The sequence below is a fragment of the Monodelphis domestica genome, chromosome 1, assembly GCF_027887165.1.
Source record: "Monodelphis domestica isolate mMonDom1 chromosome 1, mMonDom1.pri, whole genome shotgun sequence".
NCBI classification, from domain to species: domain Eukaryota; kingdom Metazoa; phylum Chordata; class Mammalia; order Didelphimorphia; family Didelphidae; genus Monodelphis; species Monodelphis domestica.
Window position 1 is genome coordinate 274,605,418 of NC_077227.1, and position 19,759 is coordinate 274,625,176.

Consider the following 19,759-nt stretch of genomic DNA (forward strand, 5'->3'; position numbering starts at 1 on the left):
ACCAATTGTATTGGTTCTAAGGCTGAAGAGCAGTAAGGGTATTAAGTATTATGGGTTAAGTGACTTGCTCAGGGTCACACAAGTAGGAAGTGTCTGAGACTAGATTTGAACCTAGGACCTCCAATCTCTAGGCCTGTCTCTCAATCCACTGAGCCACCTAGCTGCTCCCAAACTGAATTTTTTTTAAGTGTCTCCTGGGTTCAGTTCCCATGACTTCTAGTACATCATTCTGTCACCCACTTCTAAAGAGTTCTGTGACACTGAACAAGTCACTTAACCTCTGTGAGTCTCTGCAAAATGAGGAATTTGTACTAGATGATTTCAAAGGGTACTTTCAGCTCTAAAATCCAATGATTTTTTAAATCAGCCAAATACTACATTTCCTGAAATGCAAATCAACCTTTAGGTATTTATAATTATTATTCTGAACAAGAACAAAAATAATAATAATTTACCCAAACAATGCTTGACTTACACACTGAACATTGAGGCAACTACTCTTCATGGTACACAAATCAATTTCTGAATGTTTCTTATTAGAATTATTAACAAGAACAATAATAATTTCCCCAAAACATTCCCTGAGTATCCGGGCAACTAAGGCCTTCCTACCTTCCCCCAACTCACCCTCGACCAATTTATAGTAATTAAGTAACAGGTGGGAAGAATAAACAAGTGACCTGCATAGGAGGTAAGGCTGAAAACCATTTTTATTAAAGGAAAAAATGCAAATGGGCCTAAACATTGAATCAATCCCATATGTCACAAATACAATTTACTTTTATTTTTTTAATTTATTTATATTTATTTAATATTTAATACTCAATTGGTCAAACTTGGGAAAATTTGGCCACTATATCATCACGTAATCTAATAACATGATTTTTCAAAACAGTTCTTGGAAACTTGTGACAATGTTCTCTGAGCCTAGAGTTCTTGACCCAGTGAAGGGGCTTATGACATTAGCATCATCTAATTGCCCTTTCAGGTGTGAGATTTTAATTGCAGGGCTAGTAGCTGGATTTCCATTCACTAAGTGCTACAGACAGATCTAAGTCAGAAGAGACAATTTATATTTTTCTCACCTGTCCAGAACAAGGTCTGGTGCAAAGATGAGTTTGCCAGGATGATCAATTGACCGCCACATCAGCCCCACCATTAACACTTCCATCCAACAGCTCTCTAAGAGTCTCACTTGGTCATAAAGGCTGAGCTCCACGAAGCCTGGCAGAAACAAAAGGATAAATGTCAGGCATGTCCACACACTGCTCCATCTCCCAATTTTTTCTTTTTGCAAAGGCAAGAAAAATAAGAGCTAAGAAAACACTTCACAGGCAATACAGGAAAGCAATCGATATTTATGAAATGAGGAACTAAATCTCAGCCAAAGAAGAACAATGTGAGTCAAAGACAGATGAGCAGCTCATGTTTTCCTGTCCTCCAAGTACAAAAGTGATTTTGTTTAGAATGAGAATTGGCTCCCACCCTGACTCTTATCTCTTGAACTCCTAAGGGAAACTGAGGAAGAGCAGAGACAAGAAACCACAACGCATCCTCATTAATTTTACACTTGTTTCCTTTGAACTGTCAAGAATTTCAAAACAATAACATTCAGTGAGCTCCCACCATGAGCAGAACGTTCTAGAAGTGGCATAGAACTAGAAATGGGGATGATGGATAGAGTAGAGAATAAGCATTTATATAACACCTATTAACATAAGCACTATGTTAAGCACCTTACAAATAATATAGTGGCCAAATATTTGCAAAGTTTGACTAACAGAGTATTAAGTATGAAAGTAAATTGTTATTGTGTGAAATGTGTGATTGATTCAATGTTTAGGTCTATTGAAATTTTTTAATAATAAAAATTGTTTTCAGCCATGCCTCCCAATTAAGTCATGTGCTTATTCTTTTTACCTGCTTAATTGCCTAAATTGATTGGGGATGGGGTTGAGGAAAACATAGATATTTGTTGTTGTTCTTTTGAGTCTGACTATTCATGATCTCATTTAGAATCTTCTTGGCAAAAATGCTGGAGTGACTTGCCATTTCCTTCTCAAGCTCATTTTACAGATGAGGAAACTGAGGTAAACATGGTTAAGTGACTTGCCCAGGGTCACACTCTAGTAAGTGTCTGGAGCTGGATTTGAATTTGGATCTTCCTGACTCCAGGTCTGGTGCTTGTGTCACCTACCTGCCCTGGAGATATACCAGGGATATTTTCATGGAGGCAAGAGAGGGCAGGAATGGATAAGCCCTTAGCCGTGGTTAAAAAGTTAGCAAATGGCAAAGCTGGGATCTGAATCCACCTTCTCCAGTTCAAAAGGAAAGACCAAGAAAGGAAGGAAGAGTCCAGGTGGGAGTCTATTTTGTCATAGAAAAGAAGGGCTTTACTTATTCTGCTGGGCTCTAAAGATCTAAAGGAGGAGAAACAGGTAGAAATTACATACCCAGTGATTTAGGCACAGAAAGAAAAAAACAAAAATTAAAAATCTTCCTAACAATTCAAGTTATATTAAATAGGGTAGGACTGTCTCTAGAGGTAGTGAGCTCTCTGTCCCTGTGTCTTCCAGCAAAAGCTCAATGACTTCTTGTTAGGCGAGCTGTTGAAGTGATTATTATTAAGTATGAGTTAGACCTCTGAATTCTTTTTCCAACTCAAGGAACCTCCAAACCAAGATGAAGTCTTTAACAGAGAACTTGAATAAAGACTTACAGGGATGGGGGGGGGGTACAGAGAATAAAAGGAGTTGAAAGTGGATTTCAGTTGGAAAAATGGCATATTTTATAAACTATTATATAGAGGGGAGTCTAGTACATGATGAACTGGAGGGGAGGATTAGCGATAAAGCAAAACCAGATTTCTATTGGAGCATAAATTCTTCCCTGGACCAATCAGTTGTACCTACATCTTAGCAACATAATCTCCTAGACAGAAACTTTGAAGGGAGATCAAAGGAATGAACCTAGCAGCCTAACTACATGTAACAGTATATTATTTGCAAAGCCACATGTTACATAGTTAAAGTACTTTGTAAACTCGGCTAACAGTTACATTATTGTTATTTTACTAGTAGTAGTAGTAATAGTAGTATCCCATTTGATCATCACAACAGCTCTGTGAGGTAGGTACCATTTTTATCTTCCTTTTACAGATAAGGAAACTTGGGCTGAGAGAGATTGCCCATGGACCCATAACTATTAACTGTCTGAGGCAGGATTTGAACTCAGATCTTCCCCACTTCAAGTTTAGGGCTCTATCCCTAGGGATGCAATCACCCAAGAAGAGGGAGGACAGCAAGATGACTCACTGGATAGAGCCGGGCCTGAAGTCAGGAAGCCCTATGTTCAAATTTAACCTCAAACACTACATGACATTGACTAAGTCCCCTAACCTCTATTGGCCTCAATTTCCTCATCTGCAAAAAATGGGGATAATAATAGCACCTGCTTCCCAGGGTTGTTGTGAGCATCCAATGAGATAATAATTGTAATGTGCTTAGCACAGTGCCTGACACAGAATGAACCTGTATAAATGTTATTGTTATTATTATTATTATTATTATTATTATTATTATTATTACTACTAGGGCTGGGGCAGAAAGCAAGGCGCAGGGACTGGCATGTATGACTGGGCAGGAAGACTCCTCCCAAGGATGAAATACTTTCTCCTATTATACATATCAACACACTGTGATAAAACCAAGGTAGCTGTATGTTAGCTGTTTGCTAGGCTCAGACCATGCTTTGGGTCAGCCAGATTACCATTTGGTGGCCGCCCAGGTCTCTGATATGCAGTGATGGGTAGATACTTCAGCCCATCATGCAACAGTTAAGAGTTACGACTTTGGTTTTTTAAATGTCTTACACTGAGAAAGAAACAGGCATTTTGGGGATGTGGATTTTCATTCCAAATTCATCTTAACTATGCCTATTTATTACATTTACTTTTCTTTTTCTCAATGGAAAGTGGGGTGTATGTGGAGAAGATAAGAACATGGATTTTTGTTACTAGAAAAAATTATAGTAATTTTTTTAAAAAGTCTTATACCAGCACATCTATGTATAGTTGTGCCCTCCCCTCCCCCACCTGTTAGGATTTGAATCCGACCAGCTAGACAGCCAGTATTCTTAAAGAGATTTCCCCTACAGACCTACTGCAGTATTTGGAGGTTCCATCATTAAAGTCTTTTTTAGCCTGGATTTTGTTGTTGATGTTTCTGTTCAGCAGTGTCTGACTCAGTGATTGCATTTGGGGTTTTCTGGGCTAAGATATTAGAGTGGTTTGCCACTCCTTCTCCAGCTCATCTTATAGATGAGGACACTGGACTAAATAGGGTAAAGTGACTTGCCCAGGGTCACACAGCTAATAAGTATCTGTGGTCACACTTGATATCAGGTCTCCCTGATTCTATCCACTACACGTAGCTTGTCCCTTGGGCCAGATAGTATTACTAAATCATAGGGTAGTTCTTAAGAAAGTTCTTAATACCATAGTGTTACTATATTTGAGAACTACTGTATTATGGCATACTAATTTCTGGTATGTTTTATAACATAATGCCAGGCATGGCAGATATGGTAAACTAGAGGATGGAGGAGAGGCAAGGCAAGAAGAGAAAAAGAGAAAATAAGGAATCCAAAGTAGCTATTTTAACAGTACCTGAAGAGAGGAGTATGAAATGATTCACAAAAGTTAGACTGAAACAAAAACTGTAGAGAGCCCAAAATGCTGGGGAAAGGAGCATTGTTTTTGTAGGAATGAGAAACCACTGAAATGAGAGAGTGATGTGGTCAGACCTGCATATTGGAAAGACGAATGGGACTTAACAGTTCTAAACAATGCAAGATTCCAAAGGGCTGATAACAAATCCTACTATCTGCCTCCTGATTGACATGGTGGACTCAGGGTATTTTTGGTCATAGTCAATGGGGGAATTTTTTATTTGCCAATAGATATTTGTTACATAGGAGGTAAAATTAAATGAAAATGATGCGTTTTTCAGGTAAGAGGCAGCTAAAAGGCTCAGTAGATGGATTGCTGGATCAAGAGTCAGGAAGACCTGAGTTCAAATTCAGCCTCAGGCATTTTCTAGCTGTGTGACCCTGGACAAGTCGCTTAACCCTGTTTGTCTTTATCCACTGGAGAAAGAAATGGCAAATTACTCTGCCAAGAAAATGCCATAATAAGGCTATGAAGAATTGGACTTGAATGAACAACAACAACAATTACTCAGGTAAATGGACTAGAGAAAGAAAAGATCAGAGACAAGAAACTAGTAAGGGGATCATTATGATAATCCAGGCAAGGTGATATGAGATGACCTAGAAATTCAAACTCTTCTGATTTTGATATATTGGTTACTAGGGGACAAAGAGAGAGACTGGTGCCTTCTTGGACCTCTTGACAAAGATACTGACTGCCTATTTCCCAGATGAACTGTCTGGCCTTACAGAGAAGGATGTGTGGAAAATATTCACCCAGAATAGAAAAGAAACAACATATGAGATACTATCTCAAAAGAAGTTTTGGAAAGAGAAATGACACAATCTGGCTAGTGATTGGGTGAAGTGATGTTGGGAGTAGCAGGATTAAGGGGAAAGAAAAAGGAAATCACTCCAAGTCTCAGGACTTCTTAAACTCTCATTCAGGGATACAGTAGGACCTAGTCTTATGTGAACTCAGCACGCGCAAATTCAGGTATATGCAACTGGCAATCAAAAAAAAAAAATAAAGGCAGAAAAATACGTACATAAAATATAATTACATGTTAAATCCCCACCATTCATTTCCCCAAGCAGCGTAATGTGTCTCCGTAGCTTACCCAGTCATGCTCATTCCTGCCCTGAAAAGCAGTAGTGTGGGCCATTACGTTGTTTTGCTCCAAACATTCACTCCTGCTTTGTCTAGAGTTCTAGCTTGTAACAAATCATGATGTCAGAGCAGTGCATCTCTTTGTTTCATTAACACTGTTTAATTATTAATAATGGCCCCAGAGTATAAAAATAGTGATGCTGGTGATTCTCATATGCCTAAGGAATGTCAGAAAATGCCTAGGGTTTGTTCAGATAAGAAATACTCATTAAGTAATGGGGTTCACTATTATACCAGGAATCTTGGAACATATCGGTCATGTAAAGCAAGGTCCTTCCTTATAGATATGTCTGAAAAAAGAAAAGAATTCATAAGGTGCTGTCGAGAAAACAGTTGTTATTATCTTTGTAAGAGAGTTAGTTATCCTCTCATTTCTTCAGTTCTTTCTGGGATTTTTTTAAACCCTTACCTTCTACCTTAGAATCAATACTATATACTGGTTCCAAGGCAGAAGAGCAGTAAGGGCTAGGCAATGGGGGTTAAGTGACTTGCTCAGGGTCACACAGCTAGGAAGTGTCTCAGGCCATATTTGAACCTAGGATGTCCCATTTCTAGTCCTGGCTCTCACATCACTAAGCTACCCAGCTGCCCCCTAGTTCTCTCCATTTTAAAGAATTCAAGCAGTCATACAGTCTGAAGTGTGAGTTTCCCAAAGACACTTTCAGAATAGGAGAACCTAAACCCAGACACTCAAGGAAAGCCAATCAGCAAATGGAAATCTCAGAGTGTCAACCACAAAGAATTCTTGCCATATTTCCTTGCTCTCCCTTCTTCCAGTGTTATTGCTTTCCCAACATTAATATAATTACTAAAAACTATCTTAGAAATTCAGTTCCTTCTGATTTTCATATACTATTTACTGGGAAGCTAAGTCTAAGATGACTGGTACCCACTACTCTTTTTTTTATACCCTTGCCTTCTGAGTTATAATCAGTTCTGTGTATTTGATTCTAAGGCAAAAAAATGTGGGCCAAGTGACCAGGGATACACAGCTAGGAAGTGTCTGAGGCCAGACTTGAACTCCTGTCTTTAGGCCTAGCTCTCACTCCACCGAGCCACCTAACTGCCCCCCACTGGTACCCTTCTTAGACATAACAACAAAAGATGATTGCTTCCTTCTCTACAAAAGATGATAGAGTCTGTGGAAAATATTGACATTTCCCGCCCTGGATACTTGAAAATTTGATAATACAAAAAACCCACTTTAAAGTGAAATAGAATGAATGGAAAAAATCTCTGGCTAGATAGTATAGAGAATTTAGGCATGACTTAAGCACTAATGAAACCTGTTGTCTCAATGTACGGAGTATGAGTAGGAAATAAGAGAACCACTCATTGAGTGATTATTATATAGCAGGGATTTGGGGGAGGGTAGGAGTTAGAATACATAGCTACCAAGTTCCAACTCTAAAATTGAACTCGGTGAGATGAAACTCAGACCTGGAATATAGCTAAAAGGAACAAATCTAAATGGTTTAACAGTGAATACCCAAAAGGATATACTTAAGTAAGGAAATCCATGAACCAAAGGGAACAAATGTTCTCGAGAACATTTGGTTCAGGGTCAATGGAATACTGAGCCAGAATGAGGAAGCAAATTATAAGCAAAGAGAATGTAAATCTAGCACCGAGATCAAATTTCAACTATCCACACATCTGCTGGTAGCCTCTCAGCTAAAAGGATAGTGAAGTGACTAGTAAATTCTTGACTTTTCATAATGACAATATCATTTTTCAAAAGGAGGAAATGATGAGGCAACCTGATTCTGAACAAAAAACGATAAATTACCTTTTGAATTTAAGTGACAGAAACCTTGCGATGAAATGATCTCTCCATATGGCAGACTTCAAAAAATTTCGAAAAAGGGATGGGTCAGATCCTATTGTAAATGCTACACTGAAAGTCAGACCAGAAAGAATAAGGTGGTCTTTAAACAAAATTCTAGCAACACAAATAACAAGAATTCTAATTGGAAGAAAAATAGAGTGATGAAAATGATGATAACAAATATTAATAGCTGGCATTTATATAACACTTTAAGTTTTGCAAAGAGCTTTATATATGTTTTCTTATTTGATCCTCAGTATATAAATGAATGTGGAAGAAATCCGATGCACTGAGATTTTAAAATGATACCACAAATGGAATTGGGCCTGAGGACAAATACAAAAGAGAGACCCAGAACTGTTGAAAGTGGGGTCAGGAATACCTAAAACTCAGAAAGAACTAAGGTTGGTGATGAACACTAAAGACCAGAGAAAGTATTTTATTTTTTAAACCCATGTTAGGGGCAAAAAGATCAAAAAGGAATGAAAGGAAGAGAATAAGCATTTAGCACCTACTATGTGCTAAGCACTTTAGGGGTGGCAAGTAGGAAGACCCAAGTTCAAATCCTGGCCTCAGACATTTACTAGGTATGTTACCCCTGGCAAGTTTGACCTCTGTTTGCCTCAGTTTTCTTATTTGTAAAATGGGGGATAATAATAGTAATTGCTTCCCAAGACTGTTGTGAGAATGGGATAACAACAGTAAAGTGTTTAGTGTAGTACCTGGCACATAGTAAATGCTAAATGAGTGTTCACTATTATTATTACTTTACAAATATCATTTCATTTGATCTTCTCAATAACTTTGAAGTAGGTGCTGTTATTATCCTCATTTTACAATTAAGGAAACTAGGGCAAACAGAGGGTAAGTGATTTACCCAAGGTCACACAGCTAATACATGTCTTAAGGCTGGATTTGAACTCAGGTCTTCAACTCCAATTCCAGTGCTTTATCCCAGGCATCACCTGGGTGCCTCAATAGGACCATGGCTGATGTAAGTGGAATGATAATAATGGAAAATACAAAAAAGGAAGGACTTCATTCTACCATGGAAAGAACAAATAGGGAAAAAATACTAACAATTATGTCTTTGTCCAAGGGTAGAATGGGCTCCACTGTGGTTTGCCCAACCTTACAGGTCTTTAAGCAGAGGCTGTGTGAATAATCAATCAAAAAACATTTAGGAGGACAGCTAAGTGGCTCAGTGGATTAAGAGCCAAACCTAGAGATGGGAGGTCCTGGGTTCAAAACTGGCCTCAGACACTTCCTAGATATGGGAACCCTGTGCAAGTCACTTAACCCCCAATGCCTAGCCCTTATTGCTCTTCTGCCTCAGAACCAACACACGCAGTATTGATTCTACGATGGAAATAAGGATTTTTTAAAGCATTGAAGTACTTAACTATGTATCAGATATTGCCAATTACTTGTATACAAGAAAAGTAAAAAACACAATATTAAAGGAGCTTATATTTTGTTTATGTATTTTTTAATTTAAAATTTTTTGTTTCCCTCTCTCCCTTCCTATACTAGAAAAGGCATCATTTGACAAAAAGATGTATGTATATTTAAAATTATGTTTACTTATTTCTACTTATAAGTTCTTTCTCTGGAGGTGGACATAAGCAAGTCATTCTTCAAATAATATTTCTGTTGCTATATATAATGTTTTCTTGGTTTTGATTATTATACTCTTCATAATTTCAGGTAGGTCTTTCCATGTTTTTTAAAAAATTAAATCTGGTCTTCATTTCTTATGGTACAGTGGTATTCCACCACAATCATATGCCACAACTTGTTTAGACATTCCCCAATTGATGGGTTTCCCCTTGATTTCCAGTTCACCACAAAGAGAACTGCTATAAATGTTTTAAATAGGTTCTTCTTCTTTTTTCCTAATCATCTTAGGAAATAAACCTAATAGAGGTATTGCTGGGTCAAAAGATATACAGTTTTATAACTTTGGGGGCATAATTCCATATTATTCTTCAAAATGGTTGGATCAGTTCACAGTTCCACCAACAATGTATTAGTGTTCTCATTATTCAACATCTCCAACATTTGTCATTTTAGCCAATTTGGTAGTTGTGAGATGACACCTCAGAGTTGTTTTCATTTGTTTTCTCTAATCAATTTAGAGAATTTTTTCATAAGATTATATATAGCTTAGATTTTTTTTATCTAAAAACTCTATTATCTCTTTTTTTATTCATCAGTTGGGGAATAGTTCACAAAATGACAAAATTCTTTACATAGTTTAGATATGAAACCTCTTCCCAAGAAACTCACATTTTAATGGTGAAACAACATTTAAGTATCTGGGTATGTGCAAGAAATGCACAAAGTGGAAAATAATCTCAAAAGAGATTAGTACCTGGCAGAATCAAGAAAGGCTTCTTGTGTGAGGCAGGATTTTAGCTGAGACTTTGAAGAAGTCTCAAGGAAACTAGGAAGCAGAAGCAAGGAGTAAGAGCATCTTAATCAGAAGGAATAGATACTTCCAAGACTTGAAGACAGAGAGATGGAGGATAGTGTTACTTGATAGGAATGGTAAATAGGCCAGTCTAACCAGATCATAGATGATGAGAAAGGAAGTAAAATATAAGAATATTTGAAAAGTAGGAAAAGGCCAAAATATTAAGAATATTAAATGACAAACTGAGGACTTTACATTTGATCCTGGAGGTAATAAGAAGACAGGACTTTATTGAATAAAGGTTGACATGGGCACACATTCTTTAGGAAAATCACTTTGACCACTAAGACCAGTAAAGACTGGTGGGAGGAGAAACTTGAGACAGGAAGACAAAATGGAAATCTATTGCAATAGCCAAGGCAAGAGGTGATAAGAGCCTAGGGTAATGGCGGTGTGAGTGAAGGGTAGGGGCCATATAAGACTCATGAGAATTTAAAAAAATGAGATTTAGCAGCAGATTGATCAAGAGTAAGGAACTGAGGGTGATACCAACATTCCAAGCCTAGGTGAATGGTAGGATGATTGTACCCTCAACAGTAATAGAGAAGTTCAGAAAAAGAAAGGATATTGGGGGAAAGACAATGAGCTTTACTCTGGACACATTAGGTTTGAGTTGCACATGTGTGTGCACACACATACCTATATATATACATTGTAGCCATATTAATGTATATGTTATCATTGCTGACATGCAGGTATACATATATGTATTTGTATATATTCTCATATATATAAGAATCTACAGGAGGTGTGAGTATAGGCAGCACTAGCTAGGGAGAGACTGATGAGTCAAGATGATAAGGGAAGCAATCACTGGAAAAGATAGGAGAGTTTAAAGGAGTTGGTCTTGGCAAGGAGAAAGTCCACCTCTTTATCTGAGATCAGAGTAAAGGAGAATATAGTGGGAAAAGATTATCTAAATAATACAAAGGGGGGGGGAAAGGAGGAGCTTTCCAAAAATACCTGCCCCCCCTTTTTTAGTGAAGGAGAAGGTGAGTGTCAGCAAGTGAGGGTAAAAGACTCTGGGTAAAAAGTAAAAATGGGCAAATAACTGAAAAAAAATCATCTTAATGCTAACTTTAGTTGCTTTTTGTGTGGAATACAAAAGTCAAAGAAAGCATTTCCACTTTAAATGGTCATTGTAACTTTTATTTTTTTAAGAAGAGTGAAATGACTTTGTAAATAAAAACCATCCTTTGAGAGACAGAGAAAGATATGGAAGCAGAAAGAGGAGAGGGGGAAGAGAGAGAGAGAGAGAGAGAGAGAGAGAGAGAGAGAGAGAGAGAGAGAGAGAGAGAGAGAGAGACAGACAGACAGACAGACAGACAGACAGACAGACAGACAGACAGAGACAGACAGAGAGAGACAGACAGAGAGAGAGAGACAGACAGAGAGAGACAGAGAGAGAGAAGAGGATATTAATTATGAAGCAGTCATTGAAGAGGTCCCAGTGAAAAGGATGACTATATTTGGAGGATGAGTGAATGGCAGTAAAGGAGGACCAGGTGGGAATGATATCAGTAGCCAGGGGCTCAGAATGAGCATGCTAACCATTAACCAGGGAATGTGGATAGAGTATCATTTGCTTGCAGGGACCTACTCAAAGTCTTCCCTTGAGGTCCAGCTTCTTGGTAGATGGTGATATTTGTGATGTCCTAGAGTTCTACCTTATAGCAGGTAGGAGAGAGGAGTCATGGGAGCCTCATCAGGAAGTGCCATTCCCCAGGTGGTAGAAGGTAGCAAAGATCTTATTGTAGGGGAGGCTGACACCTGAGAGCCCTAGAAGCCAGAAAGTGGAGTGCAAATTCTTGTTCCCTCACAGACCTCTAACGCTGGCCAGGACTGGGGGTAAGGAAGGCAGAAGAGGAAGGAGATGAGCATTTATATAATGCCTACTATATATTACAGATTCTGTGCTAAGGACTTCTGACAAATACTATCTCATTTGATCTTCATAACAACCCTAAGCGGTAAGTGCTATTATTATCCCCATTTTATAGTTAAGGAAACTGAGGTGACTTGCCCAAAGTTAGATAACTAATAAATGTCTGAAACTGGATTTGAACTCAGTCTTCCTGATGCCAGGTCCAATGTTCTATCCACTGGGCAAGCAGCTGCTAATAGTTGAAGAGGACCCTGGAAAGGTTGAAAGTCAAAATCTTGAGCTAGGGCTGGTGTTTGAGTTCAGGAGTGCTCAAGAAGGCCCTGGGGCTGGGGCAATAGATGCCTAGAAAAATGTGTCAGGTTCTTATTCCTGTGTAAACCAGAAAGTAGGAGAAGGTCCTAGGGCAAGGATAATTACAGAAACCTAGAGGAAGATAAGGAACCTGGAGAAAGGAAGAGATTGAAAATGAATGAGAAAAAAGAAATGAATGTAGAACCAGAGTCATGGAGGAAATGGAAAAGAATGTAATCAAGGTGAAGGATGGGGGCCTAGCAGTACTAAATGTTAAATCGTACTATAAAAAAGTGGTCATCAAAACACTATGGTACTGGCTAAGAGATGGAAGGATGGATCAATGGAATAGACTAGGGGTAAATGACCTCAGCAAGATAGTGTTTGATAAACCCAAAGATCTCAGCTTTTGGGACAAGAACTCACTATTTGACAAAAACTGTTGGGAAAATTGGGAAATGGCATGGGAAAAATTGGGTTTAGATCAACATCTTACACCCTATACCAAGAGAACTTCCAAATGGGTAAATGACTTAAATATAAAGAATGAAATCATAAATAAATCAGGTGAACATGGATTAGTATACCTGTCAGATCAGTGGGAAAGGAAGGAATTTAAGACCAAGCAAGAGATAGAGAACACTACAAAATGCAAAATGAATGACTTTGATTATATCAAATTAAAAAGGTTTTTGAACAAACAAAACCAATAACCAAAATTAGAAGGAAAGCAACAAACTAGGAGAGCATTTTTATAACAAAACTCCCTGACAAAGGTTTAATTTACCAAATATATAGGGAACTAAGTGAAATTTTAAAAAAATCATCATTCCCCAACTGACAAATGGTCAAGGGACATGAATAGGCAGTTTTTACATGAAGAAATCAAAACTATAAATAAGAACATGAAAAAAAGTGTTCTAAATCTCTTATAATTAGAGATTAATGCAAATCAAAACAACTCTGAGGTATCACCTCACACCTAACAGATTGGCTAACATGACAAGCAAAGAAAAGTAATGAATGCTGGAGGGGATGTGGCAAAGTCAGGACATTAATACATTGCTTGTGAAGTTGTGAACTGATCTAACCATTCTGGAGGGCAATTTGGAACTATACCCAAAGGGCGCTAAAAGACTGTCTGCCCTTTGATCCAGCCATAGCACTGCTGGGTTTGTACCCCAAAGAGATAATAAGAAAAAAGACATGTACAAGAATATTCATAGCTTTGCTCTTTGTGGTAGCAAAAAATTGGAAAATGAAGGGATGCCCTTCAATTGAGGAATGGCTGAACAAATTGTGGTATATGTTGGCGATAGAATACTATTGTGCTAAAAGGAATAATAAACTGGAAGAATTCCATGTGAACAGACCTCCAGGAATTGATTCATAGTGAAAGGAACAGAATCAGGAGAACATTGTACACAGAGACTGATACACTGTGGTACAATCAAATGTAATGGACTTCTCCATTAGTGGCAATGCAGTGATGCTGAACAACTTGGAGGGATCTATGAGAAAGAACACTATCCACATTCAGAGAAAGAACTGTGGGAGTAGAAACACAGAAGAAAAACATATGATTGATCATATGGTTTGATGGGGATATGATTAGGGTTTTGGTATTAAAAGATCACTCTACTACAAATACAAATAACATGTAAATAGGCTTTGAACAATGCTGAGACATTGAATTAACATAGGCAAAGAGGATGGCTGTGGAACTGGAGACAAGGAGAGAGGGAAAGGCAGTTTCTGTCACCTGTCAACAATGTGACCTTTGCCAAATCTCTTGACTGCCTGTCTTCACCTCCTATCCCTTCAAAGTAGCAATAAGAACACCTTTCTATACAATCTCACAGGATTGTTACAATCCAGTGAGTTGGCACCTATGAAAGTATTTCAAAAAACAAAACAAAAAAATCCATACAAGTATAAATTACTCTTATTAATGGTCAAAATACACACCCAGAGAAAGAAACAGTTTTGACAAAAACTTTTATTTCGGACTAATAAAAGATGCTACCTGTTTTGCCTCCATTGCTCTCACTTTTTCTCTTACCTTAAGAATAAAAAGAAAAAAAAACCTTTTCTTTAAATTAAGGTTTCCTCTATGACTGTTGTGACTGTAACTGATCAGACCCCAGTGATAACAATCCAACAATAGGAGAAAAGTATAAAAGTCCATTTCATCAGTTTGTATTCAAGGAAAATCATGCAAGAATGGTTCAAAAATGAATAAGTAGTTTCAAATGGACAAAAATAACATTTTAAAGAAAAAATTCCCAGAGGGAATCTGTGGAAACCTTGGCATTTTTCTTTATACCTCTGACAAATGCTATTTTTCCCATGCATGGGGAAGAAAACAGAAAGAAACCATTTCTTTTCACCTCTAGTTAAAGTAGCCAGATGAGTACTTGTAAGAGAATACAGGTTCCCTTCTCCAATTGTAAGAGGCATTTTCACAAATTGGAATAAGTTTAGCTGCTGCTCATTGTACCACTGTTAAAGATTAATCTGTCAGATCTTAAAACTTTTCTACAAAGGGAAATGGGAATCCTGTTCTGCTTTTAAATGAAATCTCTCCCCACCCCTCAAAAAAAAAACAAAACCCAACACTTTACTTATTCTTTCTTCTGAATTTTTCTTTAGATGCTGATAATTCCCTGTCTGGGATTTTCTTTTTGTTTAAATAAAAATGCAGAAAATTTAAATTTAACTATACATCAATGAATCTATAATGTCATGAATGTGCATCCATTTGCAGAGATCATGGACCATCTATACTTGCTCATTCTGTACAATTTGGGGCTGTGTCTTTCTAGAAATTCTCCATGGGGGTCTATTTGATATGCTGGAAGCCTTATTTCTTTTAGGATACGGGGTCAACAGTTTTCCAACTTCCCTATTTCTGTTGATGCCAGCCTCCTTGCAGTCACAGAGTTATCCTCAGTCTTGGAGTTATCCTTTGATATTTCCCTTCCTTCACCCCTGATATTCACTTATCTTCAAGGTCTTATTGGTTTTATCACTACATTACATCCTGTATTCACTCATATGCCAACTCAGTTCAAGTCCTCAACCCATCTTCCCTTGACAATGGAAGTAGCCTAATTGGTCCCCTGCCTCCAGTTGTCTCCCTTTTCTAACCACCCTTTATACAGTTTTCAAAATGACATTCCTAAAGCACAGATTTGACCATATAACTCCCCAGCTCTATTTACTCTCTTTTGCCTCCAAGATCAGTCAATCAACTAGTAATTATGAAGCCCCTACTACATACCAGACACTGTGAAAAGTATAAATTCTTTGGTTAAACATTCAAGAACATTTATGATCTGGCTACAGACCACTTTTCCAAGCTCATTGCATATTAATTATTAATTATTATTATCTTTTACACATAGAATATTCTAGCCAGAAGGGCAAGTGGCACATTGGAGAGCATTAGGCCTGGAGATGGAAGGACCTGGGTTCAAATCTGAATTGGAATATTTCCTAGCTATGTAATGCAGGGTAAGTCACTTAACCCAGTTTGTCTAGCCCTTGCCCTTCTGTCTTAGTATTGTTACTCAAATAGAATGTAAGAATTTTTAAAAAAATATTTAAAATAAATAAGTTTTATTTATTTATAAATATTTATAAATTCATAAATAAAATAAAATGAATTTTAAAAAACCCAGTTTGAACCATCTGCCATTTTCCCCCATAAACTACCTTTTCTCTCCCAAATAGGAATCATTGTATGATCTTATGTCTTGTATGAATTCCCTCCAATACCAGGAATGCATCCCCTCCCCACTCACCTTTTAGAATTCCCTATTTTCCTTGAAGGCTCAGTTCAAGGGCTATATCCTATAAGACATATCTCAATTCCTCATTCCCAAATTGCTATAATCTCCCCCCCCCACCTCACCCAAGATGGGTTTTCTTTTACCTTGTATATAATTTGTATTTATTCATTTATTTACATGTTTTTCCCAATAGAATATAAGCTCCTTGAGCCCTCAAGTATTTGTACCACCAGTGCCTAGCATAGTGCATAGCACAGAGTGAGCATTTAATAAATACTTGCTAGTTGCAATGCAATAATCCAGGACAATTCAGAGGGATTTATGAGAAAGAATACTACTCACATTCAGAGAAAGAACTGTGGAAGTGGAAACACAGAAGTAAAACAATTGCTTGATTACGTGGGTCAATGGGGATAGAATTGGGGATATAGACTCTATAACCCTAGTGCAAATATCACTAATATGTAAATAGGTCTTGATCAATGACAAATGTAAAAAAAAAAAACCCAGGGGAATTGCTCGTTGGGTACAGGAAGGGGCTAGGAGGAGAGGAGGGAAAGAACATGAATCTTGTAACCATGGGAAAATATTCTAAATTAATTAAATAAACATTTTCAAATAAAAAATAAATATTTGCTAGTTGGTTACCACAATGGTACTGAATTACCCATCTTTTCTCCCTCCCTCTTATTAAATGACTTGCCCACTTCCTTTCCAGTCAGACATATCCTTGATGATGTCTTTTATACCACTTCTCATATGCAAGACATTGTTAGTAATGGATTGTACCCACCATGTTCTCTGGGTGAGTCATAATTATAATTCTGAGTTTTACATGATTCATAACCATATAGCATCACCAGGAAGAAGACTGGATTTAGAGAAATTCACTTTTTTAGCCTCAAGCAACTTAGGATCATTAAAAACACTGTGGAATATCCTAAATGTAATCAAACACAACCTTCTCTTCCTGTTTGGTTACAAATCCAGCTTACCACCCATAGGTACTGACTGACCAAGATGTCCTCATCCACTAAGTGAGTGAAATTTGCTCTCGAGGATTTCTTTTTAATTGCCTGTTGCAAACCCACAGAGAATATATTATGAATCAAGGCATTTTTACATCAACTTATTTTAATCTTCTTAATGGAATTAATTATTTTCTCTATGTTTAGGAAATATCTAGCTATATTTCCAGGTGAAGAAAAGTTGAGTACTTGGGTTAAAAAAAATCAACCAGACAAAGGATGGGAGAGATGTCACTAGAAAGCAATCCACATTTTTAAAAAATCAGAGGCATTTTAATATCTCAGTATGAGTCACTAGCATGATGAAGCAGACAAAAAATATAAGCATGACTAAGAATGAAGGATAAAAAGGTATAAGTGGGTTTCGTGCTAAATGGATAGAGTGAGTGGCCATAGCCAAAAGGGCAGAGATTAGTTGATGTATCAGTTCTTAACCAAGATATAATGTTACTGGCTTCATTAAAACCAGAGACGAGAACCAGTACATTAAATTAAATTGGAAAAGAAATATGCATTATAGTCTTGACGACCAAAGTATGTTAGCAATGGTATCCATTGGTCCAGACCTCTAAAGTTTGCAAAGCACTTTGCAGATATGACTTCCTATACGGTCCCAAACAATCCTGCGGGGTAGATGCTTTCAGTATTACCTCCACCTTAGAAATGATGAAAGCTCAAGTGATTGACCCTGTAAATCAGCAAACAGGTATGCCGATCATGAACTGAACTCAAGATTTCTTGACTCCATGGCTAGTACTATGCCAAAGCCAAAATCAAAATTTTAAATTTAAAGCACTTACTCATGTTAGCATTAGCACTGGGTAACAACAAAGCTTTTGAATACCCAGAAGAAACATTTCTTTGTAAAGGATAGGATCAAAACTAAATTTGGAGAAAACATCCTCAAAGTAATGAATTGAGAGTGGACAGATCAGTTAATTTTCCAAAAACTATTCTCTGACTTAGTATCAATTCTAAGAGAGAAAAAGCATTAAAGGCAAAGGAATTGGGATTAAGTGAGTTTCCTGGGGTCATTCACTTAGGAAGTGTTCACACACTGGAGGCCAGGTCCTCCAGACTCTACAACTGGCACTCTACCCATTGTGCTACCCAGCTGCCCCAGGCCACTGGATTTAAATCCCAGCTGTACTAACTCAGTGTCCTTGGGCAAGTCTGAGTGTCAGTTTACTCATTTGTTACATGAAAATATCAGATAAAAGAATCTTTATGTTTGCTTTTGAACTTAAAACTATGATTTTATCAATAATCTGTATGAGACCAAAGTACATCCAAACTAAACAATCATAGAGGGATGGATTGAGAGCCAGGCCTAGAGAGGGAAAGTCCTGGGTTTAAATTTGACCTCAGACACTTCCTAGCTATGTGACCTTGGGCAAATCTCTTAACTTCCATTGCCTGGCCTCACTGCTCTTCTGCCTTGGAGCCAATACACAGTATTGATTCTAAGAAGGAAGGTAAGAGTTTAAAAAGACTTTTAAAATAAATAATTATAGATTCTCAGACTCTCCTGTCAAATTTGTAAAGAAACATTTACTAAACAATTTGCAAATGATGCTACTACTACTAGGGTGACATAACTAGGAAGTATCTGAGGCCAGATTTGAATCTAGAACCTCCCATCTCTTGGCTTGGCTCTCAATCCACTTGAATCACCTAGCTGTCACCAAATCCTACATCCTTTAAATCTAACTACAAGGTTTATTGCTAATTAGAGGCAGTTAGTTGGTGCAATAGTTAGTTGGTGCAAGAGCATAATTCAGAAGACTTGAGTTCAAATCTGACATATATGTATCTACATGTGTATATATAAGTATATGTATGCATATAGCATATGTGAATATATATGTACATGTACTTTTTACAAAGTAACTAATGATAATCTTTTGATATGAGCAATATATATACATAAAAATAGAGACTGATACAAAACAATAAATGACAAGATTTGGTAAACCATAAAATCCTATGTAAAAGTTAGCTTATTATTATTACTACTACTATTATTATAATTTGGCTCTCATTTTCATATTTGATAGGGTTAAGATAGAAATGTACCTGGCACTAGTAGTTACTCTGCTACTGTTTTTTTATGCTTTATCGTCTATTAGACTATTATACAGATGGTGAAAAATAAATTAACCAAAAGATGCATTTTGCTCTTATATTCTCTGCATCTTTCAGTCAATTATGTGACTAAATAAATGGTCTTCTATACATTTTTAAAGATTAGCCCTAAAAAATTGGAAAATGAGGGGATGCCCTCCGATTGGGGAATGTCTGAACAAATTGTGGTATATGTTGGTGATGGAATACTATTATACTCAAAGGAATAATAAACTGGAGGAATTCCATGTGAACTGGAATGACCTCTAGGAATTGATACAAAGTAAAAGGAGCATAACCAGGATAACATTGGACACAGAGACTGATAACACTGTGGCACAATCGAATGTAATGGATTTCTCTACTAGAAGCAATGCAATGATACAGAATTATTCAGAGGGACTTATGAGAAAGAACACTATCTACATTGAGAAAGAACTGTGGGAGTAGAAACA

General features: G+C 37.2%; 1 protein-coding gene across 3 annotated transcripts in view; it reads right to left on the reverse strand.

Moving 5' to 3' along the window:
* Positions 1 to 19,759, reverse strand: part of ESR2 (estrogen receptor 2) — a 103,819-nt gene that overhangs the window by 36,416 nt on the left and 47,644 nt on the right. For all 3 annotated transcript variants that reach the window (XM_001377800.4, XM_007472992.2, XM_056810874.1), the window contains one exon: positions 1,086 to 1,224. In XM_001377800.4, coding sequence (XP_001377837.1) covers positions 1,086 to 1,224 — 139 coding nt within the window. The remainder of the gene's footprint in view (positions 1 to 1,085; positions 1,225 to 19,759) is intronic.